General features: G+C 45.4%; 2 protein-coding genes across 3 annotated transcripts; one reads left to right on the top strand and one right to left on the bottom strand.

Moving 5' to 3' along the window:
• Positions 1-1,299: 1,299 nt before the first annotated feature.
• On the bottom strand, positions 1,300-9,133 carry MGME1 (mitochondrial genome maintenance exonuclease 1). Its single transcript, XM_082755476.1, has 6 exons — positions 9,011-9,133; positions 7,970-8,153; positions 4,618-5,219; positions 3,220-3,442; positions 2,811-2,943; positions 1,300-1,444 (listed from the first exon to the last, which is right to left on the bottom strand). Exons 3-6 carry the CDS (start codon positions 5,153-5,155, stop codon positions 1,310-1,312), a joined length of 1,029 nt encoding a protein of 342 aa, XP_082611602.1. The 5' UTR covers positions 5,156-5,219; positions 7,970-8,153; positions 9,011-9,133; the 3' UTR covers positions 1,300-1,309.
• A 239-nt stretch (positions 9,134-9,372) lies between these two features.
• On the top strand, positions 9,373-23,845 carry SNX5 (sorting nexin 5). Of its 2 annotated transcripts, none has more exons than XM_082758180.1 (13): positions 9,373-9,466; positions 15,600-15,704; positions 16,196-16,306; positions 16,762-16,883; positions 17,226-17,349; positions 17,958-18,053; positions 18,906-19,011; positions 19,097-19,172; positions 20,005-20,044; positions 20,131-20,217; positions 21,292-21,451; positions 22,197-22,282; positions 23,292-23,845. In XM_082758180.1, exons 1-13 carry the CDS (start codon positions 9,434-9,436, stop codon positions 23,337-23,339), a joined length of 1,194 nt encoding a protein of 397 aa, XP_082614306.1. In that variant the 5' UTR covers positions 9,373-9,433; the 3' UTR covers positions 23,340-23,845. The 2 variants fall into 2 exon arrangements, with proteins under 2 accessions (XP_082614306.1, XP_082614307.1); XM_082758181.1 differs by lacking the exon at positions 9,373-9,466 and adding an exon at positions 13,834-13,858.
• The last annotated feature ends 2,032 nt before the right edge of the window (positions 23,846-25,877 follow it).

Below are 25,877 nucleotides of genomic sequence, written 5' to 3'. Positions count from 1 at the left end.
AGTACTCTAGAGGAGCTGATGACTAAACTCTACGGAGGCTCAGGTTTCTTCAGCAGCAAGCCTGCCCACTGCTTTTTTAGATATGGTTCTGGCTGATTTTCTTGAAGTTTAGGGGTTGGGCTTATTTTTATGTGCAATCTTCAGTGGAATTATGAAAACTCATACCTACAATTCAGAGAAAGTGGATGAAGAAAAAGCTTTCCAGGCATGCAACGCACAAAGCGTTATCCCCTGACATCACCAAGGCTCATTCCATGTCTATAAACTTAATTTTATGAAACAGGCTTCAAAGTAACACTTCTGTTTCAGGATATTTATTCACAAACTTACTTGAAAACAAATAAACAAGACCAATTAAAAAAAAACAAACAACCAAACAAAAAAAAAAAAACCAGCTCTTTGTTCCTCAGAAGGCTCAGCTTCAAAGTCACAAGTCTGTGACTGTTATAAGGAAATGTACTTGTGCTGGCAAACGCTACAACCTGACACTGCAGACAGGTCCTTATGGGAAGGCTCCTTGTCCCCTCAGACCCACAGCAAAGTCAGAAGAGCCCTAGACAGTCACAGACCCGGCCTGCAGAGCCCACTGTAAGGTCACAACCTAGGGCACAAAGCCCGTTTCCACTTTCATATTTATTTTATGTGGACTACACAACCTGTTAAGAAACCTGCAGGAGGATTTACCAGCAGCAGTCAACCTTCCCACCTTCCAGAACACTTGCTGGAAATTTTTAAGTGTACCAGTTACAATTCTGCCCCCCTGTTCCTCAGCCACTTCTGTTACACAATCAACTTTTACTCAGTATTTTAAACAAGTACTTATGAGTTTGGTTGTAATTCACAGTGTAGTTTTTCCAACTGTTGCTGTAACAAAAAATACAAATAGTAACAGACCTGTTAATGGCTATCTTTGAAATGGGCAAGAACTAAGCTGTCTGAAACCCAGTCTACTATGTTCATTCGTTGTTTACATTTCTCTCAGCTCAGACAACACAGATGTTTTGCTTTCATTTACCCATTCCATTTTCAGAGTCTCAGCTCTGCAACAGCTTTTTCTCAAAAATGAGAAAAGGATAATTCAACTGACTGAAGTCTCCTACAACTTAGGCAAATATGCATTCCCCATTTGCATTTTTCTTTCCTTTTTTTTTTTTTTTCCTAAGGGGAAAAATGGTAATAAGAAATTAGCTCAAGTTACTAGAAAAAGAATATTTCTTACAGTATAAAAAAAAAAGATTAAAAAAAAAGGATGTGTGCCTTGGATCTGTGCTCAGACCACTTGCCTCAGACCACTATAGCTTAGTTTGGGTCAGTTTCTGTCCATGTATTCCTCGAGGCGCAGAAGCCACTTATTCCAGTACTGTGAGCACAGGTCTGGACCCATGAAGTGCGGATGTGCGGGGCAACCGTTCTTATAGGCAACCACTATGAGTCCACAACTGACCTGCAATTAAAACCAGGAGGTTGTTAGAAAGGGAACATTAATGTGCAACTTCAGCCAGCAGTTTTAGAGACCAAACCTGACTGTAAAACGTCAGCTTACACATACACATCACAGAATCAAAGAATAGCTGGGGTGGGAAGAGACCTCTGCAGGCCAGCTGGTCCAACCCTCTGCTCGAGCAGGGACACCCAGAGCAGGGTGCCCAGGACCATGTCCAGGTGGTTTTGAAGATCCCCAAGGAGGGAGATTCCACAACCTCTGGGCAACCTGTGTCAGTGCTCGGATACCTGCACAGTAACAAAGTGCTCCTTCATACCTTAAATCAGAAATATTTAGTTTATAAGAAATATCTTAAGAAATGAGGAACAAAACCCATCAATAATTCACCATAAGATACTTGGAAACTGACATTCAAACGTTGAGAGTCCAGAGCTCTGACTGACCTCGGTGAGAACTGAAGGGCTCAAACTCTGAATATCAATTTTTAGGGTCCACTTACACTTTCCAGATGCTGGTAAAATTCCCAGTGACTGATGAGGCTTTGCCTGGGGTCATATGATCAGCCTGACGCCATTCTCCAGCACCAGTCTGAGCGCGAACGCTTACCTAGGCCTGTTCTGAAATATTTAGTGCCTGACAAACAGCTCTAATCCAAACCCCGAGCAGCCAACAGGGGGGAAGTGGTGGAGTCAGAAGGCTGATGGCGGAATCCTTGCATTACTGCCTGTAGCGCATTCTAAGGATCATGTTTATGAAGCACTTCTGATCAGGAAACTGATCTCTGTAATATCCTAGAAAGTCCTTTGCAGAACCCATGCATTACCCTGCTCTCTTCTGCTTTACATTTTCCCCCCTTCAAGGCTTTGCATTGAAATAACAAACCTTCAGGCCAAGCAGGCCTGGCTAGATTGCCTGTGGAGTCTTTGAAGCAACTCCTGATGTGAGCAATGTGCTCCCATCCCATTTCCCTGTTTGCACGGTCTTCTGCTTCACTTCCTCTCTCTCCTCCTGCTTCCTACTCCCCACACAAACCAAAAACATACGAACAAAGCACTGGGGACTGGCCAAATGTCAAGTAACTGGGATTTTACCTGACCTCCTGGGACACGGAGCATCCATCCCTGAACAGGGATTCCCTTAAAACCAGGGACAAGATGTTACTGACAAGCCATGGCAGCAGGATAAGCAAGAATTATTTTACAGTACAGTTTTATGTCAGCTAAACCTGATCTAAGCCCGGGCTGCTTTGTTACAAATCCTACCAACACCCTAATCATGGCCAGCAGGTGCTGGAGGCAGTAAGTGGGGAGAAATGAAAGGAACAGGGGCGCTGCTGCTTGTCTCGGCAGGTAGCAGGCCTGCTGACCTGGAAGTCGTAATTGGCATCGTGATTGATGGCCCCAACATACGCTGCAACCTGCAGTGGGTTGTCAAAAGTATTCTTCAGAGACGGCTTCAGTTTCTCTGATGTCTTCCAGTCAATCACACACAACTGGCCCCTGCATAAGACAACAAGAAAGGACAATATTTTAGCTTAAATTCAGTCACAACAGGAAATCAGACACAGCACAGCAAAGACAGATGTAACACTCAGCCCATTTCAACCCTGTTGCTCGTCATCACTTCCAGTCTAAGGAAGTCTCCCCCATGCTGGCAGCTTAGATACCAAAATTCTTTTCCAGCTTCCCCTCAACAGCTCACCAAGGCAGCTGCTCCAGCCTCCCACGTGCCACAGAGCACCAATTTTCGGGTCTCTCAGAGAACCAGGACCTCACCGATACTTAGCCACGCAGTCTACCAGGCCCAGATACTGAAGAGTTTCGTGCTGAACTGCGCTTTCCAGAACTCTGACTTCACTGATGTCTTTTAAGACGTGTTGCACGCTTGATAAGTAGCCAGAAATAGCAGCGTCTTCTCCCTGCTCCTTAGTTGCCGACTCTTCAGGTAAAAACATAGATTCCAAAGCTGCGTGGAAGAGCTCTCCTTGGAGGAAAAGATCTAAGAAAGATGCAACATTTTAGACACTGCTCATGATATGTGATGGACTTGTATATTAGACATTACACAACAAACCCTTAAATCAGACGGTTTTTGTACTGAAAACTTAAGAATGTGGGGAGGAGAAGGGAATGAGATAGAAAAATAACTTTAGTCAACAGTGAAATTCTCTCTTTTATATTAATGCTTACTCTTTTTTTTTTTTTGTCTCTAATTCTGCAGAAACAAAAGATGAGCTTTAATTTACTGATTATTAAAAGGCATTATTTTACTGTATACTAAAAACGTGAATTTCTGTGAACGAAAAAAATAGCAGCCAGAAGCCTGGAATGAATTTGCTTCTCCTGCTGTACAGGTCCATTTGAATTGAATAAATCTGAAATGGGTGGGCATAGCTCTTAGGAGTAAAGGCTTATCTCAGAAACAATTCAAAGATAATTTTAAACAGTCATATATGGTTGTGTCATTTCATTGTACTAAGCTTATTCAGTCAAGTACTTAATAAGTCAAAAAGAGTATAAACATAGGATATTGAGTTTTCCAAAGCATAATTGTTTGTGTAAGGAGCACCAGGGTATTTATCAATCTTGCTGCAAGTTTCTACCTATTGTCTCCCCAAATCTTCTTCAGTCCCACAGCTTGGGGGAGGTATCTTATGAAATGAAAACCTCTAAAACCTCCGAACTTCACCGGAGGGGCTGGCTGTATTCTATATTCTGAATGGTTACTGAAGAACTTCAGCATATTTGGCACCAGGTGTTTTTTAAACACTCCAGATGATACAATTTCAGCATGCTCATTCCCACCTGTTACAAAGTGCCTTTGGATCTGCAGGCAGGCTCAATAAAATCCACTGGAAAATATCTATTTGTAAACAGATACTAGCACATAGGGAAACTGTGGAGAAGCAGGTAGGACAGAACAAAGGGTGTCTACAGTCTAATTCCAGTTTCCCCACTCGATTCTGAATCAGTTTTAGTAGCCCTAGAACAAAAATTAGAGCTTATATTCATCAAGGACAGGTGCCCTCATCGTATGCTCTTGTCCCCTGAAATGGAAACAAGGAATTTTCAAAGCACTCCACTTCTAGAGCTGGATAATGCAGCTCTGGTAATGTGTCCCAGACAATTATCCAAACCCTTGCTCCTGCTTTGTCATCATGTGATGAGACTTACTTTTAGTATACTCTGCAAAGCCATCCTTCCCAAGTTCCTGTATCATTTTCTGCTTCCACCTTTCTAGGTAAAAGGCTTGCTGCGGAGGCATGGTCTGTTGAAGGATACGGGTAACGCTGGGTATTTTTGTTTTCTGCAAAGCAATTTTCATGGGCAGGTTGGAGTTGCTGTCAAGAAGCGGAGTCCTCTTGTTGGGGTTTATGAGAGGAATCCAGTTCTTGGGAGTTTTTGTTTCAGCTTCATCTGGAGGTGCGTGTTTAAGTGGCTGTCCATATAACAAACCGTCTTCTTCAAGTATTGTCTCTGGTGTTTGGGCACTGGCTTTGTAAGATGTAACAGAGAAGACCAAGCTTTTGTATTTTTCTTGATCAACTTGCTCATAACCGTTCACTTTTTTCTTCTTGCTGTAAAGACAAGCGGAGGTAGCCAGACACATGTATGGGAACTGCTTTTTGCAATGCCGTAGTTGAAAAACCATTTCCAGTCTCTTGGGTTTCCTGCACAGTAGCTGTAGGAAATTCATTCTGACAAGAAGCATTTCTGAGTAGTTACAGTTCTCTTCCTTCTGTTAGGAGCAGTCTGCAGGATACCAGAATCTGCCCCTGTAGAAAAATAAATCAGTCACTTTCAGAGTCATAAAACACCACCAACCATTTGTCCTTAGCCACATAAAGAACTACTACGGTCATAAAGTGCCTTCATACACTTCATACCACCAAAATTTAGATAAACAATACAATAACAAAAACCTGTAAGTAAGGAAAGAGGAAACGATCCTGAAAAGAACCAGTGATGGCTGGCAAAATCTGAAACAGCAAACACAAAGATGCTGCAAGTAGCAAAAACTGCAGAAGATGCTCTTACAGCAACAGTATCAGAACTGACATGAAAGGAAACACACAAACTGATCGGTAACAAACCACCCCCAAAAGTGGCAGAGGGAAATAAGAAACAAACAAACAAAAGATCCTGTGTAGAAGAGAATGAAGCAAACCCATTGATGTGAGATAGTAAATTTGATTAATTTTTTTCAGTGCATGCTGAAATTGGGAGGCTTTAGACTGGGAAAGCCGAAGAGAAACCAGACACATTGCAAGTACCTTCAGACGCAAATAAATCTTTTAAAGACCAGAGTAAAGTATAAAAGTGTTTTTCAAAAGAAGTTTCAACCACGGTTACGTTCTAAGACACTTAGGAAGCTTTAAGAGAAAACCTGGAGATCATAGTTCTTGTTCATGGCAAAGCTTTCAAAACTATATTATAGCTTCAATGTTAAGTCCCATGGAAGTCTACGAACATGGCTAGAACAAACATGTGAACTGTGGCATTTAAATCAACACTAAATAATTGCAGAATTAAGGCCTTTGCTCCTACTGAAAGTTATCTGCTGACCACCACAAAGTTTCCTTCCATCCACCCTCTGCAAAAAAATACAGACAACACACGTAGCCAACCAACATCAGCATTTTGCTTTGGACAATACTTGTAACAGTACTCTTTTTTTCTTTTCCCCCCACACTCCTTACACAGCACTGCCCAAGATGTAGGCAGCACAGAAGACAAATACGTGCTAGGAGGAGTTATTTTGCATGGACAGATCCTGAACTCACGCAGAACCGCAGGGACACCAGAGTGTGGGTGCAGGCATCTGTCACACAGAGCAACTTGCGAAGCAGGGCGATACCAGCTGCAGCTGTTTAGATCAAGGAACCTTGTAACAAAAGGGGGAGACCTTGGACTCTGGTTCCATAAATATTGTTCTTCGCTTGTGAAGGACAAAACCTGCCAGCTGCAGAAGTTTAATCAGCAGTAGGCAGATACACCGCATTTTTTCTTTACCGGCTTTACACTTTTCACACTGACTTTGTCAAGTTTGGGCACATAATAACCGATCTAACAAAAAGCATTCATAAAACATCAATGGTGAAAACACATAGCGTGCAACCTCTGCAGAATTAACGTGTTGAAAGCAGGCAATTTCAACCATTTTATTGCCAGGAAAGCATGCAAGTTTTGCCAAAAAACAGAGCAACCTGTTTTAGGCAGGTTACACAACAGTGAGAAATTGGATTGTCCACCTTCCGTAACTTCTGCCCTGCTTTGTTTCATGGATGTCTGAGGGAGCTTTACAATGTTGAGTGAAATATAACCAAATTCTCTATTACCTCTCATTTTCATTCAATGTCAAGGAACTGTTTTGCTAGAAATTTGTAAGAGCTTAAGAAGATACTTTTAATGAAGTACCCATCTGTGTGAATTCTTCAGTCCTTCTTAGGTTTTTAGCCAGTGAATTTTGTACGGCCTCATTTTTACTACTAATCATTCTAATGCATTTCTTTTTAAGAAGCTCTCTGTGTTTTGCTTTTTAACTATCAGAAAGTAGCTCACTTCTGCAAAGCTGCTATGCCAAAATTTGCAACAACTCATTCTTCTTAAGAAGAAGATCACATTTTTAATGGATTTTTGATCTTGGAATTGGTTACCTGTCAGAATCTGCCACTTGCTGAAAAAGAAGTAATGAACTATGTTAGCACGTTACATCAGGTTTCACTTTGCTGCAGGTGGTAACAAGAAATAGTAAAACCTGCAGAAGAATACCTAAAGGTCAGACCTGAATACCAGAAGCAATTTTTTTTTTAAGGTATTTTTTCCATCATAAATAGCAGGGTGCAAAAATTAATCTCTTCTCTTCCTGAGGTTTGCCCCTAAACTGAGTTACTGAAGCTGTAGTGTGAACTAAATAGGAGGAAAAACACAACCCTTACTCAAATGCAGTAGTGTCTGAGCTTGCAGTTTCTCAGGCCGTTGTTTAATGGCCATTACAGTCTTACCCAAGTGCATTAATCAGAACAGAATACACACTGGGTCATTGACTGGGTATTTGTTAAGCTAGCCAGAGCACAAAAGAAATAGTTTATGCTGGCTTTGTGTCAGTGGCAGTAGGCAAGATGATACCTGATCAAGCATTAAGCTCAGTTGTAGTAATCTAACCCTCAATAATTTTTAAGGAGTAACCTTATACCAGAGCGGTGCTGTAAATCAGGGGGCCACGAGAATGCTCAGTATTACAAGCACTCGAGCTAATTTACTGTAACACTCATGCAGTGTCTCAGTAGTATCTAGTATGTATTTTAAACGTACAGCCTGTTTTGCTCTGGAGTACTATGTCTGGAAACATTTGTGCACACTACGAAGCGAACAGCAGAGAAAGGAAAAGTTTGTCTGCTGCTGTGCTGTTCCACAAAGATGTTCTAGGACCGCTCAGAAATAAAGCACGCTTGTACTTAACCTACTAAAGAATCACATGCGTTGTTTGGTTAATCACAGTGACATTTCTGTACAAAGAACTTACATTTACAAGAAAGCAACGGGTCTGGGGCGGCCTGGATCTGCTCTCACACAGACAGAGCAGAACTTGATGGGTATTTCTCTCAGGGGAAGCGTCTCCCTTCTCTCTCAAACCGTTGGCGCTGGTACAATTGTTTCAAGTACTGCACGATGAGCCAGACTGCAGACTCGAACCGAAATAAAATAACCTGAAAAAAAAAAACACGAAAAGGAGAACTTTTCTTAACTGCCCCAAGCCAGTCGACTCTGCAGCTCCAACATGAGCGGCACCAACATAACGGAGGAGGTTTTCCCAGGATACAAACGAGTAGAAACTGAAAGGATCGCTTCAGTGTTCACGGCCATAAGGCACTGCTGCAGCCAGGGCTTCAGGCAGCACCCAGCACGGCTTTTTCTTCTCTCACCGATCGAGCAAACAGGAGCACAAGCTCATTTCAGAGACACTAGGAAAGGGCACTGCTAAACGTGCTTACAGACCTGCTACCCTACGTGCCTAATTTGAGTACATCGAACGCAATTACAAAAGTATAATTTTAAACTAGTATCACAGGCTTTTGCCTGATAAGAAGCAGCGTTACTAGTTGATGTAGAGGCAACAACAACTTATTTATTTATTTTTTCGCCAGAAAAGCAACAGTAAGCCACGTTTTTCATCAGAACAACCGCTTCCCCTTTATTTTTCATTGTATCTTCATAACGTGAGGCTCCGAGAGCCCTGCAACCCCCGGGACCCCGCACAGTTGCTCACTCCCCGTCTCTCTCCATCCACCTCGCCACCCGTTGCCCTGCCGCAGGTGACCAACACCCAGCCCTCAGTCTGGAAACCAGGAGCGTGGGGAGAAAAAGGCGCTTCCCCATTAAAAAAATAAAGGTAATAAGGCTCAGCTCAGCAGCCCAGCCTCCATCACAAGCCCGTACCGGAGAGAAAGGAGCCCCCCGGCAGGCAGCAGCCCCTCTGCACTGCCTCAAATCCCCTCACAGAGCCGCCCCCCAACACAGACCCCCCCCCCCCCCACCGGGGCGCCCCCTCAGGGGGCGCCGGTACCTCAGGGCCGCGCTGCCCGCTCGTCAACACACGTGCGGCAGCGACACCGCACACACCGCGCATGCGCCGGCGCCCCGCTGCCTCTCGGGATTTGTAGTTTTGCACCCCCCTCACCGTATGCGCGGGGAGCTCGGCGTTAAAGCCCATAAGAACCTTTGAAATGGGATTTTTCTCCTTCGTTAAGTTTAGATCCTTTTAATTTCGAAGGTTCCCAAACCGTTTAAAAGCGAAGGGAAAAAAGAGAGGAAAGCGCCGCCATCTTGGATGAAGGCGAAGCGGCGCCCTGCCCTCACCCAAGATGGCCGCTGCCCCGCGGGGGCCGCCGGGAGGGAGGGGGGCGGTGGCGGTGATGGCGGCGTGAGGCGGCTCCGCCCCGGGCTATAAGAGGCGCGGCGGGGCGGGGGGCGGGCGGCTGCCGGCGACATGGCCCTGCTGCGGGAGGACGCGCAGAGCAAGGTGAGGGCTGCCCGGCTGCTGCCCGAGGGGTGCCGAGGCTCGGAGGGGCAGCGGGGAGCCGCCTGGCTCGGTGTTACTCCCGGGCTGGGTGTGCCGGGGGGCGGCTGGTGCTGGGGGCGTGGGGGCTGCCTCCTCCTCCGAGCTTCCCCCAGCCCTGTGGGGGTGTCTCGGGAGGAGCGGAGCGGGGTTGGGCGTTTCGTGTTGTGTGGGTGCCCCGCTTTGGGTTGCGAATGAGTCAGGGCTTCCCCCTCCTGATCCGCCTGGAAGTTGGTTATTGGTGAAATAGCCGCGCTCGCACCTTTTTCTGCTCCGCGTTGAACTTAGCAACGAGTCAAACATCTCTGGCTTGATAATAGTGAACCAAAAAGCCTCTAACGTGAGGATAGCGAGCCAAAAAGCCTCTCTGTGGGTTGTGTCTGCGGGTGGGGAGGCGAAATGCCCGCTGTCGTGCAGCACCTGGTGCCTTTAGTCCTGTGCCTTCCTCCCTCTTTCCTATGGGGGAAGGGGGAGGCGGCTGCCGAGGGTCCGGGAGCTTTAACCCCGGCAGAAAGCGGGCAAAAATTAACCAGGTTGGAGAGGCAGGGGGGCTGCCGTGGGGTCTGGGCGGCTGGGAGGGGGGACAGGAGCGCTGCGATCTTCTCCGTTCCTGTTTGCTCAAGGAAGCGGCAGCGCGGAGCTGGTGTGTGGCCCCCAGATAAAAACCGGGCTGCCTGCGGAGGAAGCTTCGCGAGGTGTTAACCTTGAGTGGGAAGCGCTGGGAGGTGTCAACTGTGAGCTGACCCTCAGCTGGGCAGGCTGGAGAGGGCCGGGAGACGTGGGAAAAGGGAGGGAGGGAGGGGAGGATAAGGGGGGACTGGACGCGCGGTGGGAAAGGCAGCGTGTGGGGAGGGAAGGGCGCCTGAGAAAGTGAAGTAGAGGGATTGCCCTGCTTCTGTGCACATACCGGTGTTTCCTAATGTCGCTGTATTGATTGCTGAAGTGCAGGCTTGAGCTTTCTGAATACTTAACCAGATCAAAATGGTGACACTGGGTATTGTAGCAGCTCTTCCAAAAATAAAAATAAAAATAAAAATGAAATGTGATGTTGTGGCCAGTGTCTGTCTGTTATCACTTCCTAACAGCAGTTCTCAGTGCCAGGCAACTTCTTCTGGGTGCTCTGGGATGAGTGAGGCCTCTCAGCTCTTGCTTCTGCTCCACAAGGGAACTGCTGCATGGGAGCAAAAAAAAAAAAGCTCATTCCAAGATAAACTGCTAGCAAGGTGAATCCTACCGGACAGGATAATGTACTACCCAGGATATAAACCTCTATAAAGCTGGCCCAGCAGCCTGGACTAATGGTGAAATTTCAGATCCAAGAGAGCTGGAGAATGCATGGTGGGGCTGTGTCGCACAGTCCCTTCTGCCAGCCCTGGCCTTGCTGCAGGAGGCCACTAACACATCCCTGTAAGTGCTGAACACGGCTTAGGGGCTTGCTTCTGTTGCACAGTTTTTGTAGCTGGGCATATGTCGTGTTACAGATGAAATATGGGCTGGAAGGGCTGTGCTGTGCAGGAAGATTGCTGCGGCAGGGCGGATTTGGGCTGTGCTGCCAACGCTGCTGCTTGGCTCCTCGAGAGCTGTGGGACGGCAGGGAGGGGTGGGGGTGTCCTGGGTGCTGCTGTCTGGAGTAAGGGGAACTAGAGGCTTTCTCTTGGAATATGGGATCCTTGAATGCTGCCAGCCCTGTCCCACTGTAGGTGTGTGACCGCTTACTTTCTGCAGAGTGAAGCTGAGATCCCTGTGGCAGAGCGGAGTGCTCGGGCCTGCTCGTTGCACCATCACTCACAACAGGTACTGTGGCCGTAGAACTTGCCTCCCGCTCACTTGGCAGGCACCACGCGTGGTGAGGAACGGCATCTCAGTGCGGCTAAACCAAGCTGCTGTTTGTGTTACAACCAAGACTAAGAAGGCATAATGAAACCAGTGCATCCCTGCAGTTCTGCCGTCCAAAATCACCAAACTGGGGTCTGCTGTAACATCAATAGTGATGCGAGGAGTGCGTGTGAGAAGGCTGGTTCAGTTTTCCTGGTGCTTTGTAATCTCTTCTACTTCAGGACTGTTTCAACTAAATATCAGAGAACTAACAGCAGGTCTATCATGAAGGCTCCAAAATCAAAGCTTTTCATCTCCTGTACTAGCTCCTTGCTGCTCTAGGAATGCAGGGTACTTTCAGGCATACTTTTACTGCCTTGATTAAGGGGAAACTTCAGTTCCTTGTGCTGAATGACTGAAATGTAATTCTAGCAACTAATGCCTCTGAAATGTGCTGTCCGGATACTCTGAAAGGCTGCTGGTTAGCTTCTGAGTGTTGAAACGAGGCACTCTGGAGCTGAAAGGTCTGTATGAACTTACAGAAAGCATCACTATCTTCTAGTGCTCTCTGGAGAGCACTTACACTGGTTTAATTAGACTGTTCTCTAAAAACTAATGGATGCTGGGTCAGATGTAATTACTGCTGACGTCTTATTTGTGGCTGCTTGAGTGGCAGCAGGGAGGCGAGCAGTGAAAGGGTGCTTGGTTAGAAGGTAGCTGATAATACATAGAAAGAATAAGAAATAAGTTCTTTGCTCCTTCTGGGAGCCCAGTTTTGTTGGAAACCCCTGGATTAATTGGGTTTTGAGGATGAATAGGGGTTCTTACGTCACTAGTGGCTGGATGCTGTGTCACAGCTGCTTGCACTGGCAGATTCTGTTCTTAGAATGGAGAAATGACGTGGCCATCTAAAGAAACTTGTTCAAGTTGAAGCCTGAGGAGCTGATGGTCAGTGCTGGATTGTGTTTAGGTGGTCTGACTTCTTTTTTTTTTACCGTCTTTAAGCAATGGAAACAAACAGCTGTTGTAAAACTCTGCCTGGGTTGGCCGGAGTAGTGCTGTCCCTGCTGTCTCTTCTCTTGGGCTTCTCAAGGAGGTGATTATCATAGTTCAACAACATCTGGGTTGTCGTGGAGCTGGAAGCCATTGATATGATGGTCCTGTTCTGTAGAGCTCCGTGTGATGTCCTGCTCTAATTCTGGGTCAGGTTAAGCAGGAGTCACAGTGGACAGCCTGAACAGGGAAGAGTTTTTCCCCTGAATCCTCAAGAAAGCCAAAGGATCCCCATACAAGTCACTAAAGAGGCATGAGCCCAGAACTTGAAAGTGTCAGAGCAGCTGTGACAGCTGCTGTGGGTGTTGCAAACCAGAAGCCTCCGGAGCCTTTCTGAGGAAGGGAAACGAGAGGTGAAAGTGGGGGCATGGTGTGGGGCTTGGGGAACTGCTCGGGTTTCTAACCCAATCTGCGGGGCTGCCATCCCTGCTGTGTGTGAGGCACGCTGTCACCTCTGCTGAGCTCTGGGTACGGCTGAATTTGGGGAGCTCAGCTGGGGTGGCTCCCTGGGAAGGCCTCGGGCAGGAACCAGCCTGGGGCCTGCAGATGAAAGGAGGCTTTGAGCCTCCGTGTGACCGTGAGCGAGTTGTTTCTCATTCCTGCGTGTGGGGTGGGCGTAGAAGGAATGGGGTAAAGCATCCTGGAGGATGAGCTGCTGGTGTGGAGCATCTGCTCGGGGTGCTCGCTGGGTGAACGCCTCGTGGAGCTGGGACCAGGAGGGGGCTTCTTGCTCCCAGTGTGCTGGAGAAATGCTGCCCCAGCGCTTCCTGCCGGGCAGCAAAGCCCTCTGCCCCGAGGTAGGGCAGTGTGAATGCTCTCTTTGTAGTGTGGGCCTTTCTGCCATGGTTGTGTAATCCGAAAGGTCCCTGGCCTGCAGTGACCTTTGCAGGGATGGAGTAGGCCAGTGGTTTTTTGCTCCTCAGCTTCACGTTACTGAAGGGCCTGAGGCTGAGACTCCTTAGGGGCAGAGTTGATGATCCCGTGCTCTTTTCCAAAAGTGATATGCTTGATGTTTCAGCCTGCAGTGGTCTATAAGCATAAACTGGGCCTCATGTGTTCACAGCAGATGTAATGGCACACACTGCTTTGACCTGAGGAAGAACTACCACCCTGTGTCCATACATCCCCACCTCCTGTGCAGGCAGCTACTCGGCACAGAGGGGTGTGAGGACAGCATCTCACCACGGGTTACTTTCTCTGCAGCACTTAAGAAGAAAGCTCGCAACTTCGGGACTGGATGATTTGTGTAATCCTTCCCGTAGTTTAGCTGAGGGGAAGCAGTTTCCTTTGGCTTATCGTGCTTTTCCCGGACTCAGCAGTTTGTATTGTTAGCTCTGCTGATCCTGTTTGGACAGTGAAGATAAGTAAGCAGGATGCAAAACACCGAGTGGAAGGGGCTGCAGCTCATACTCCTGCTGTGGTGTAGCAGGACGTGCTCTGGAAGCTCAGCGCCCTCCTGAACCCCAGCGAGCAGCTGGGATGCCGCAGGTAGGAATCTTCTTACCGTGGCTGGGGTATCCCTCGCTCAGGCGTGAGAAGCTGAGGATTACAGGAACCACTGGTGACAGCCAGAGCCAGCCAGAAACAGGCTGGGTGGAGGCAAAAGCTGCCCTGGGGAGGTCCCTTCTGACCACAACCATCCCGTGAGAGGCTCAGCAGCCCGATGTCTGCGTGCTCTGCAGGCTGGCAGCGAGGCTTCTTGCCTGCTGCTCTGGCTTGCAGGTCCCAGATGGCCAGACCTGGGGGAGGGAGCCTCCGAAGCTTTTTGGAAGTGACACCTCACCTTAAAAAGGGCAGCCTCTCAACAGCTCTTCCGCGGCTTTACAGGAGCTTAAAGCGGCATCCGAACCATCTGTAACGCGAGGGGGTTGCTCAGATGCTGGCTGGGCTGCTGTCAAGTGCTTGTGGGCTCGGTGCTGGCAGGTGGTACTTGCAGGCGCCTGCCTGCTGGCATGCTGTGGTGTGGCAAAACAGCATCGGTCCCATCCCAGCTCTCTGCCTTTCCTCATAATTCATTCTAAATCCTCCCTAAAGGACAGCCCTGGGGTTTGGCCCAGCTCTGACAGCTGCTCCTCAGCACGCTTCCCCTGTTGTGATCCCTGGCAGTTCCTCTCTTGAGCAGAAAATAAGAGTGGTGTGTTAGTGCTGAAGGAAGAGCCTCTGGAAAGACGAGTCCCGTGGCAGAGGAAGGCACCGTATAATGGTAGGCCGGGCTTCTTGAAGAAATAAGTGCCCTCCTGCTAAGGAAGGTGCTGGCCTCAATCACTGGAGGTAAATCTGGTCTCTGTCGAAGCTGGTGTGCTCTGGGGCCTCCTGCAGACGGTGTACTTGCAGCCCATCCTCACAGCGTGCTCTGAAACCTCTTCCAGGCTGCTCTGAGTAGAAGCAAATAGCATTAAAATGTTGCCAGGCCCAAAGCTCTGTCTAGGGAAGATAAGACCTGAATTTAGCAGGGGGAAAGAGGCTCGTGGCTGCAAGCATAAATAGCTTTTGTAGAGCCAAGTTCAGGTATCGTTGTATCTAGTTCTTATTCTAGCTTGTTGAAGCTTTTTCTTTTAAAGTGTGCATTCTAGCAGCAATTAATAACGTGATGCCAGGTATTTTGAGAGTAAGATTATGCAGATGTGGTGTTAGTGCCCCGGTGTTCTTGGGGTTTGGTCCTCTTTTTGGCAAGCAGTTGGACCTGAGGCTCATCTGGGACTCACAGGCACCCAGCCTGTGGCTTGCACTTCACAACAGATAAAATCACTTAATTCTTCTCGTGCCAGACTACAGCAGCTGCCTGATGTAAGGGTGAGGAAACAGATCACAAGACTAGGCTATTAAGCCTGGGATAACGAAGAGAATATTATTAGGGTTGTTACTCTCTTCAAAATGACATAGTATAGGCTTTGGCTTGTTATGCTCCAAGTAAAGAAGCTGGAGAAGTGCTGGAAGGAGGATGCTTCTTCCTAGAAATATTCCACAAATACCTCTGGTGTGATCTCCAACAATTGGTTCTGCAGACTTTAAGCTGCAAGCCTTTAAGCCTTTTTTTCCTTTCATGTGTTTGGAAGGGAAGGCTTGTTGCAGTGATGTGCAGGCTGTGTCAAGGCTGTCATATTCCTGTGTGTACTGCTCCTGGAGGCAGCAGTCCAGTGCAACATGGTTCGTGTTGGCAATGATGAGTCTGGCTTTGTTAAATCTGCTTGATGCTTAACCAGGGCGTTTTCTGTGAAATCTGTTACAGCTGAGGTCTGTGTCTGTAGACCTGAATGTTGATCCTTCTCTCCAAATTGACATACCGGATGCCCTGAGTGAAAAGGACAGAGTGAAGTTCACGGTACATACTAAGGTAAGAAGATCATGGGGTACGAAGTGGACTCTGTAAATATGCTGCAAATGCTGTTTGTAACACATATAGCTGCAAGGATGGGCTTGGCCATGGGGAAAATCTCATTAGATGGAGTTTTTTCACTTAAAGGTGGCCTGAGGCTAAAAAGGCGGAAACTTTAAGTTTCCTAAAACTTGAATGCTCTGTTTAGAGACAAGGTAACTGATACGCTAGGTTGGCTTTCCCAAGAAACTAGCCTGAGATCAGAAGGCTGGGGGGTGGGGGAGCCAGTCACTGTGGAACTTCACAAAATAAACTGTGTTAATGCTGTTCTGCAGCAGCGCCTGTTCTTTAAATAGTGTCCTTAGTAGTAAGACTCACTGAGTGCCAGCTCAGCTAAAAGAGTAGGCGAGGCTCTTAGTAGGCAAAATAGCTTCCTTTGGAAGTCGACAGAACTGTTTCTAAAAGCACTAATTTACAAAACAGTAGGCCTTCTATATCTTCTCTTCCAGACTACGCTGCCAGCTTTTCAAAGCTCTGAGTTTTCAGTTACAAGGCAGCACGAAGACTTTGTGTGGCTGCACGATACGCTCACTGAAACTGAGGAATATGCCGGCCTCATTGTAAGTACTTCCTGAAAATGCACTTCTAAACAAAATGCTACGGTGATTTCATATGGAAACTAGTAAAGACACGAAGTTTGCTTTACCATTGTTGTGAGTGTTTCATGACTCGGGTAGTCCCTATGGTATCTGCCTGTTGATGACACTGGGTTGCTCTATTAAATAGTCTCTTTTGTCGGGATTATTCAGCTGCCACAGGAGCCTCTGGCTAGTGGGTGGAGAGTAGAGGCTATTCCTCTTATATTCCTTTTGGAAGGGCTGGTTGGTTTCAGGGGTAGCACAGAGCGGGGAAGGGCAATCAAGGACCTAGACGCCAACATTCCTATAGGCTTCCTGGGTCCAGAACCTTCCTGGCTTGGTATGACCATGTGAAAGAGCCTCTCTGCAGAAGGCTAGAAGTAATTTTGGGTAACTTATGATTGCTACCATCTATCACTAACCAATTCCTTGCCTAGATACCTCCCGCACCTTCAAAGCCGGACTTTGATGGTCCCAGAGAGAAGATGCAGAAACTAGGAGAAGGGGAAGTGTCTATGACAAAAGAGGAGTTTGCCAAAATGAAGCAAGAACTGGAAGCGTAAGTAGAACTGAGTCTACTACTGAAGGCTGAATGTAAATAATTCTCGTGGGAGAGCAACTTATTTGTTGGTAGCTGGTGTTGAGTGTCTCTGTTTTGAAGAGAGTCTGCTGCTGCTGCCTGATATTCTGTAAAAACCACTGGAACTGGGGAGTTGTCCAAAGCTTTGCTCAAACTGGAAAACTTCCTCAATTGAAAGATTGAAAATGGCTTCTCTCTCTATAGAGAAGCTCTGTCACTACTTCAGAAATGCACTGAATATTTTTCCTGGAAAAACATAATGCAATTCCTTGCCCAATTAAATGGGTAGTACAGAAGGGATCTGTTTTTTTTTCCTTTCAGTGAATACCTTGCTGTCTTCAAGAAGACTGTATCATCACATGAGATCTTCCTTCAGCGGATTTCTTCTCACCCTGTGCTCAGCAAAGATCACAATTTTCATGTTTTCCTGGAGTATGACCAGGATGTAAGTCACTCTTTCCATGTAAGGCAAGGTGTTACAGGTGCTATCCCCCTTCTGGGCAGTTAGAATGAATGTAAATCAGCACACAGTGTCAGCAAGCAGATATTGCCTGTACTTCTGTGAGATGACTAAAAGGTGAAGACCTGTCTTTAGGCCTTCTGCCATAAATCTCATAGCATTGCTTAATCCTACTCAAGTTGGTTAGGAAGCCAATTTGATGTGTCCTTGGATCTTAGGAACAAACATGGTTCAGGTGTGCCTTTGTTATGTGTGCCTCATGGTCCTTAAAATGGAAGTGTATTGAAGTTAATATCACATGTTTTGTTGCCTCAGTATCAGTGGTGGATGCTGGTCCAGGAAATGTAAGGAGAAACCAAACTTCCTGGGAATGGGAAAAATCTCTGGCACAGAACAGTTGAACTTCTAGTAAAGCCATTTGTTACATGAACAATCCATTGTACAGCTTATAGGAGTGGTCTTGGAGAGCTTGCAAATCAGGCTGCTTTATCATATGCTAGATAGAAATTAGATTACTACTCTGCTAATGTTTAAAATAGTCACTTTTTCCTCCCATGGATGACTTTGAAGCTGTCTTGGTCTCTCTGTTCTAGCTGAGTGTTCGAAGGAAAAACACAAAAGAGATGTTTGGTGGCTTTCTAAAAAGTGTGGTAAAGAGTGCTGATGAAGTTCTCTTCTCTGGAGTCAAGGTAAGGTAGCTGGTTTTCCTCCTGGTCACCTTACTCTTGATTGCTTCTTGCTTCCTTCTTCAGGGAAGTTGGTTATCTGCTTTGGGCTTGGTGTGTGAGGCTTGGAGCTGCTATGCTAACTTTAGACAGCAGTATGGAGTAGCCTATATTCTGACTACTTTATTTGAAAAATAAAAGGACATTGAGGCTATAGACTGTTTAAAAATTCAAGTATATTTCAAGTATCTGATGCACAAGAGTTGCCTGAACATGTGATACTGGTGGGGAGGAAGGAATTATACCTTCAGCAAATATATTTTTGGCTACTTCAGGGTCTGAATAAACATGATTTACATGTTTTTGCTTGTACTAGTTAAGATCAAATACAAAAGACTCCTGTAAGTGGTCCAGCTTCAGCTTTTCTACCCTGTTGCCATGGCAGTTCTTCCTAATAGACTTGCTGTCTGAAAGGCAATGTCATAAAACATTACAGTACGTATGTTTTGTATAGGTGTGAAACAGGCTTGTGAACTGTTTAGTGTTCATCTACCATGCAGTGGCAGGCCTGGGAAACAAAATTCCAACAGCTAGTAGCCTTAAGGGCTCTCTGATAACTTACTGGTTACTTCAGACAGCCTGCAGCACTGAATAGTTGAGTGTCAAATCCATCTTCACTTCACTGTGAAGAAGGAACTGAACAAATGGTTTGGAAATCCTCAGTTTTTTTTTTTTTGTGAACTCTGCTTTTCAATAGTGAGTGACAAGCATAATCTTCAGGTGACTAAAGTTCTTTGTTTGGACCCTTCCCTAAAAAGGGAAGAGCCTGTGTTCTGTGGTGAAGTAACTGACTTAACAGGTTATACTCTCTTTCAGGAAGTAGATGACTTTTTTGAGCAAGAGAAGACTTTTCTTGTAAACTACTACAACAGAATCAAGGATGCATGTGCAAAAGCAGATAAGATGACAAGATCTCATAAAAGTGAATCTTTTCAAAGACCTTTCTAAAGACCTGCAGTCTTGCTGAGTGATTTTTGTAGCCTGAAAGCCTTGTCTTGTTCTTGCAGATGTTGCAGATGACTATATTTATACTTCAGCTTGCTTGAACAGCCTGGCATTAGAAGAACCTACAGTTATCAAAAAGTAAGCAACACTAACTATTCATAAACATTCTGAGTCCAGGTATTTTATGTTTTCAGAAAATCAAGGGGAGTGAGTCATAGCTGGATTGGGTTTCTTGAACTGCATGCAAGTGGCGTTGAAACTCTTTCCTTTTATGTTCCTGGTGTGACATTTCTAAAACTATCAATTGCATTGGACTCTCAGATTAGCTGATCTCTTGCCAGTTGTGCAGTAGAGCTGAATTGTACTGCTCAAAGCTCCTTCTAAATAGCTAAATAGAAGTCTCCCTGAATGTTGTTCAGGTCACAAACTTCTGGAGAACATAGGAGAAGTTAAGGGGTTATGCACCTGTGTTCTAATGTGCTGTATAAGCTCTATAGCTTATACTAAGCCTGTATTATCTTCTGGACCTCAGAGGTTCCAAAATAGTTTTTTTTTTTTTCCAACTTCTGGAAACCTGGTCATTTTAAGAGGTAAATACTCTTTAATAACTTTGCTATCAATTCAATGTAACCTTGTTAATGCTGTTAACAGCTGAATAAACAAAACGATTCATCAGTCTTGGGGAGTAGCAGTGGGGAAATTCTGTACAATATCTTCATACTGCTTATTGTTGCTATTCTTAATGGTGTCCAGCTGCTTATCTCTACTGGTCTGTTAGGCTGGAATCCAGCACCTCTGGCATTAAACCTTTTGTCTAGGACTGTGCCTAGACCTTCTTTCAAAGCTCTTGTCTGGATATGTGTGTAGGAACAAACTCTAGCCTTCACCTTTTTGGTTTCATGGTAATTGATTCTGGCATTTTATGCACTAAGATATCTAACGTTTACTTGCTATTTTCTTCTTCCCCGAGGTATCTCTTGAAAGTTGCTGAGCTCTTTGAGAAACTCAGGGTAAGAGAAGTCTTGGAAAAATGAGATCTGTAAATGTGGGTCATGCTGTGTCCTGTTACATACAAACTATATAATCTCTTCTGCAGAAAGTGGAGAGTAGAGTTTCTTCAGATGAAGACTTAAAGCTCTCTGAACTGTTGAGATACTACATGCTCAATATAGAAGCTGCTAAGGTGAGAAATGTTTTTGTTTTATTTTTAAGCTTAGTTTTATTATGGAAATTGTGATCCACTCTTATTTGTGCTTGAAGAAGATGGGAAGGTGGACCCTTGTCTTGCTTAAGCAATTTGGTACAGCTGGATGACAGCAGGATATAGAAGCCATGCATTGGCTAGCTGCGGTCCAGTCCCTTACTGCACTAAGGGTGCAGATCTCTGACCAGTTTCTCTTGGCATGTAGAGGAAAAGAACTCATTGGATTCCTGCAAGTTAGAGCCAGCTGAGTTTGCAGTAGTGTTCTGGCACATCCATTGCGTAAGTTCTCATGACACATACTGATGACTACAGCACTTGGGATTTACTGAACGGTTTCTAATTAGTCCTTGTATGTGGACACATGATAACGTGAAAGCAACTGGAGTTAGGAATTCTATCAGTCCTGCCTGGTAGACTGATGTGACTGCAAAACACTTGCCAGTAACAAATATTTGGTTTGGCAAGGGTGTGAATATGCTGAGGAATGGTACCTGGTATACTCTGACAGGCCTCTCCCTCCAGTGCCATCTCCAGTGTCACATACCCTGGGGCATTCAGTACAGGCTCTGTGTGTGTGATGTACTGCTCCAAGTATTAAGTCTATTCTGCTGCTAGATTAGAAAGGAGTTGGCACTGAGACCTGTGCTGCTGCTCATGTCTAGGTTAGTACAGTGCTTCAGTCAAATTGCCAATTCTCCAGGGAATGAAATGCACTGTATGCCTTGCTGGAAGCAGACTGAGGGAATTCAAAAAGTGCTATTACTACTTTGTGGGAAGGCCCACCTTACAGAAGGATGAAGCTACTTTCAGGGAAGAAGTGGTGACTACAATAGCCCTCAAGCTTCCTTGATTTAAGGCACAAGTGACTGTCCTGAACATGTGTACTGGTGAAAGGCTTTTCTTGCTGTGCTAAGAATACAGCAGGTTATAACAGCTTCTTAGAGAAAGCATAATCTGGTGCTGAAAGAAGTGATATCTCCTGCTAAAGGATTTGTAACTGCAGTTTGGGCAATAGTCTTCTTAAGGCTTTGCATTATTTCTGTCTACTTCCAGGATCTTCTGTACAGACGTACAAGGGCTCTTGTCAATTACGAAAATTCGAACAAAGCTCTAGACAAAGCCAGGCTAAAGAGCAAGGACGTCAGGCTGGCGGAGGAACATCAGCAGGACTGTTGTCAGAAGTTTGAAAAGATTTCAGAATCTGCAAAACAAGGTAAAACAGGCTTTGCTGTATTTCTCCTGAAGGGAGACTCTAATGCGGCCCAGGTCTCCATCTGATCTTCAGCAACCAAAGTCTCCTGAAGGCTGTCCTGAAGCAAGTGGTCCGTACATACCAGGGACGGTGTAAATGCCTGTGAAGGTTGATGGAACTCAATCTTTTGAAGAATGATTGCCTGAAGCTGGTCAATGTCAGTACTAAACCAATCTCAAGTATAAGCCCCCACTTGCTTTGTATTTTGAACTCGTCAGCCTGCATCTGAGTATAACAACTCAGACTCCTGATTTTCCCAAATAGAACTGTGCAAGTAGGTTTTTCAGCTGTACTGGGACAGAGCAGTGCCTGATACCAAGTCTCACGCTGCTTTTTAGTGGATGTCTTTGGCCAATGTAAAATAGAGGAGACGTACCTTTATGGTACACACTGCTGCTCCCTTCCTATTCCCAGTTTTTAAATGCTCCGGTTTCTCTCAGAACTTGCATGGCCTACTCCTGTTTAATTCCTGTTGTCTTCCTATAAAACCTTCCTGTCTTATCAGAGAAATAACCATCTTGTCTAGTAAGACAGTGTTGTGCGATGGAATGCATCTTCTGGCTAGAAATGAGACTAAACCCTTCAATCTCTTTGTGGTCAAATGCTGTAACTAGAGCTGTATACTATGAAACAAAGGGCATTACTGAAACTTTAGTCACTACTCTGTACATCTGTCTTACCTGTGTTTATTCTTTCTTCCCTACAGAATTGATGAGCTTCAAACAGAAGAGAATAGCAGCCTTCCGCAAAAACCTAATTGAAATGGCAGAACTGGAAATAAAACATGCAAAGGTGTGTTCTTTGGAATTTGACATATGTAGCTTGAAGAAAGTGACTAATGTTTAACTTAAAGGACTTGCTGGGTTTTCTTTAAGGCTAGGAAGTGTAAAATGGAATAGGCAGGTGCTCTGGCTGAGATCTGAAGGGGGGGAAAAGAAAGGAATTGAAGACTTGTGCATACAATGAACAAGTGCTGGCAGTCTTATCTGTCTCATACAGTCCGTTTTCAGCCTGTCACTCCTAGGACATTGGCCTATTGTGCTGTAAGTAAGAAGTCTGTTTTGCAGGTAGTAGGCAGTATCTCCCTTATCTACAGGCATCACAGGAAGTTGCTTCATCTTATGGAATTTCCTCACTGAATTCAGGAGGGGGTCAGCTACTGTCTGTATTCAAGTGCTGTGAGCATGTTTTGCAGCCTGTGAGCTAGCTGTCAACCCTTCTTACCTAGCTTATTGGTGAAGGGAGACACTGGCTTGTGGGTCTGTCATGAGGCTTCTGCCAAGGTGTGCTGAGCCTGCTTGAAGTAGGATGAGGAGACCACACTATTGCCAGCTTAATCTAGGAAAGTGTATGCTGGTTGCTCTCTATGCTAAGTTAGCAGAACCTACAAAGTGGGAAGCCTCAGGAAGAGGTAACCCCAGCCTCTCTGAGCAAGGAGAATTTAACTTCCTACTTCCTGATTGCCCTGAACTTCATCACAGGTAGCTACTTCAGTGCTGTGCTTGAATGTGACACAAAAAAGGCTCAGTTTGGCCCACTTGAGTTTACTGCTTTCCTAGTCTCCTGCTCCTCTCTTCCTTCCCACAAAGTCACAGTTGCAGGCCTGCAGGGAGGGGCAGATTGCAGACTGATCTGTTTGATACATTGCCTGACTACTTGTTCCTGCAATATAATCTCTTAGCACTGTGACAATCTGCAAAATCCTGCGATGGACCTACTATTTTGAAAGCTCCTTCATTGTGGAAGGCAGGATTTAAACAATCAGTCATACTCATCTGAAACTAATTCTCTTCCTTTCCAGAACAATGTGTCTCTCCTGCAAAGCTGTATTGACTTGTTCAAGAACTAAGGCGCCTTACTCTGAAAATGTGAAGAAAAAAAAAGCATCAGTTGCACTCAATGGCCAAGGGGAACTTATTGGCTTAATTTCATTAGCTTAAAATAAATATTGTCACTGAGATTATGACTAATACCTAAATATATTGATAGTGATGCATTGAGTTGGTATAAATGAGAGTTGAAATGCGTATGAATTGTCTGGATGTAGCTAACATCCTGTTGGCTGATAACTCAAAATGAGTCAAATGTGAGAAATCAATTTGATGTCGACTGACTCTTTAGCAGAAAATGTTTTCTGAGAAGAACTTTTTGTTTCAGCATCATAAAGTGATCTGTCATCATAGCCCTGATATATTTGAAACTTGCAAGTGGGAATGGCTTGTGTAGTAATTTTATAAAGTAAATATCTTAACATTCCACTTCCCAGACAGATTTCTACTACAGTATATTTTGAATTTCTATAAACACATTCAGTATTTGTACACTTGGATGATACAGCAAATAAAGATGTCTGATAAAAACAAGCTGTTGTGCTATGGCAGGACTGTCACTTTACATCCCACACAAACAGGCTTCAAGTGCAGAATTACCAATTACCCCATTACTCATCACCTGGAGCTCTTCACTGGGAGCACTAGAGATTATATACAGTTGACTTGGTAGGAGTGCTTTCAGAAGGAGTGTTGACATGAAATGTGGGGACTTCAGGTCACGCTGCTGTTTGAGTAGCTCTCAAACTTCTAATTCCTCTATGCTATATGCCAAGAAAACTAAGCCTTTCTAGAACAGAACAGTGTCTAGATGGCTTGGATTCCTTCAGGCTATGTTATAGCAGTTCATACTTATCCATCTTGATACCTCCTGTTGGCAAGGGCTGTCCTTCCAGGAGTTTTGAGGTCCTCTGTGTAAGCTCACCCTCTCTTTGGCTGGCCATGCTAAGCTTACATTGCCATAGTTTAGGCAACTTGGCCTATAAATTCCAAGGGCACCTTGCTACATTTTGGCTGTCACGTGGCATACGTGGAAATGGGTCAGCAAGCCATGCCCTTCCTGAGGCAGCTTTCTGTGGAGTGAACAGAATACCTGAGCATTTTATTAATTATGTCTAAAATGCCTAAGATTTCTTATGTCTAACTTTCCCCTTGTGCACAAAGTAGGCTGTGTAGCTGTGCTCTGAGCAGGCTGCCTGAAGCAGCTTCAGTAAGAGAAGCTCTGAGAAGGGGCTGCTCAGCAGCAGTATCTATAATAATTGTTCAGTAGTTTACTTTTCCATAACCTATTGCTTTATTTATTTGGAACCCCCCATGGAAACCGTGCAGCTCTTGGTAGCCACAACATCCTGCAGTGGTCTAGATGAGAAATACCTGAACTCTGTCACCTTTTCACTTCTTTGACAGGAACAGTTTCAGCTTATGGTTCATGAGATTTCTGGCATTTGTGTTCAACCCTTACCCAAATAGCTCACTTACAGCAGCAGTTACAAAAGCGTGCTGCTTGTGGACGTCTGGCCCTTTATAGGTAGAGTTGGTAGGTACCATTGCACAGGCACTACACTGCATATGACAAGGATAAGCCACTTGTCCTGGTTAATTATTCCTCCTAAGCTGGACAGTTCATGCTGACAAAGCTTTGACTTTTTCTAAAACTGTACACAGCCTTTTGCACTCACTTTGGCTGCTTCAGTCAGAGGGCAGGCTGGAGATGCTGGGCTTTGTTGGTATGCCAGCTGTGCCACAATGAACTTCTAGTCTGCTGTGGCTCACAGAAGCTGTGGTTGCTTCTTTCCCTTCTATAACCAGTGCACATGTGATAGGGCAAGTAGTATCCCCTTCCTTACCATGCTTGGCAGTAACATGCTGTTTCTATGGTGGATCTTCCTGAAACTAGCTGCAGTAGTTGGGTCATCTTTGTAAATTGAAGTCAGTAGCAAGGAGCGTATGGGTTGTATCAGTATTTATGCTGAATCTGAAGAATATACAATACTGATGTTGTAGTTAGTTAAATCACAACCCCAGGAATTCAGCTACGCAGTAGCCTTTGTCAATGTCGCTGTTGCTTTAAAGGCAGCTGCTTTGTGTTAGCTATGCCAGTAGAGTGCATCACAATCAGCTTCAGCGTCTGAAGCAAGTTGACTAGGAAAATACTGCTCACAGCACGGATCATGTTCCTGGAGGCCAGTGGGTGGCAGCCTGGGACAGCTGCTGGTAACCACTAGCACCACGTTTGCTTTCAGTCTGAGCTGTGGTGAAATACTGGAAAGATGCTGCGTACCCTGGTTCCTTACCTGATGGCTAGACTGATGTTGGTATTTGAGAAATTGTCTGCATATGTGAACAGTCTTGACTGCTTACTGTACTCTTACCCCTCACAGCTGTAAAGCAGTTTACGTTTACAGCCTCATCGCTCTGCTCTAGGAGTTGTGCTTCTTCGCCGAAGCCCAGCCGCAAGCTTCACCATTGTCGTGGTTATTGTGGTACGTGGCTTTTTGTGTAAAGTCAGAGGGAATGCTAACGTTTGATGAAGTTTACTCAGGCTTGTTAAACATCCA

This window comes from Aythya marila (genome assembly GCF_965140915.1).
Source record: "Aythya marila genome assembly, chromosome: 3".
In the NCBI taxonomy this organism is placed as follows: Eukaryota; Metazoa; Chordata; class Aves; order Anseriformes; family Anatidae; genus Aythya; species Aythya marila.
This window is presented reverse-complemented; position numbering and strand designations above follow the sequence as displayed.

What these genes read in the sequence shown, in the direction of transcription:
- MGME1 (XM_082755476.1), bottom strand. Translation starts at nt 5,155, where the DNA reads ATGCTTCTTGTCAGAATGAATTTCCTACAGCTACTGTGCAGGAAACCC. An exon ending in CTTTGCAGAGTATACTAAAA is followed by an intron (nt 3,443 to 4,617) that starts GTAAGTCTCATC and finishes CATCTTTCTTAG; the next exon opens with ATCTTTTCCTCCAAGGAGAG. An exon ending in GACTGCGTGGCTAAGTATCG is followed by an intron (nt 2,944 to 3,219) that starts GTGAGGTCCTGG and finishes TGTCTTATGCAG; the next exon opens with GGGCCAGTTGTGTGTGATTG.
- SNX5 (XM_082758180.1), top strand. Translation starts at nt 9,434, where the DNA reads ATGGCCCTGCTGCGGGAGGACGCGCAGAGCAAG. An exon ending in AGCTCTTTGAGAAACTCAGG is followed by an intron (nt 20,045 to 20,130) that starts GTAAGAGAAGTC and finishes TCTCTTCTGCAG; the next exon opens with AAAGTGGAGAGTAGAGTTTC. An exon ending in TGGAAATAAAACATGCAAAG is followed by an intron (nt 22,283 to 23,291) that starts GTGTGTTCTTTG and finishes CTTCCTTTCCAG; the next exon opens with AACAATGTGTCTCTCCTGCA.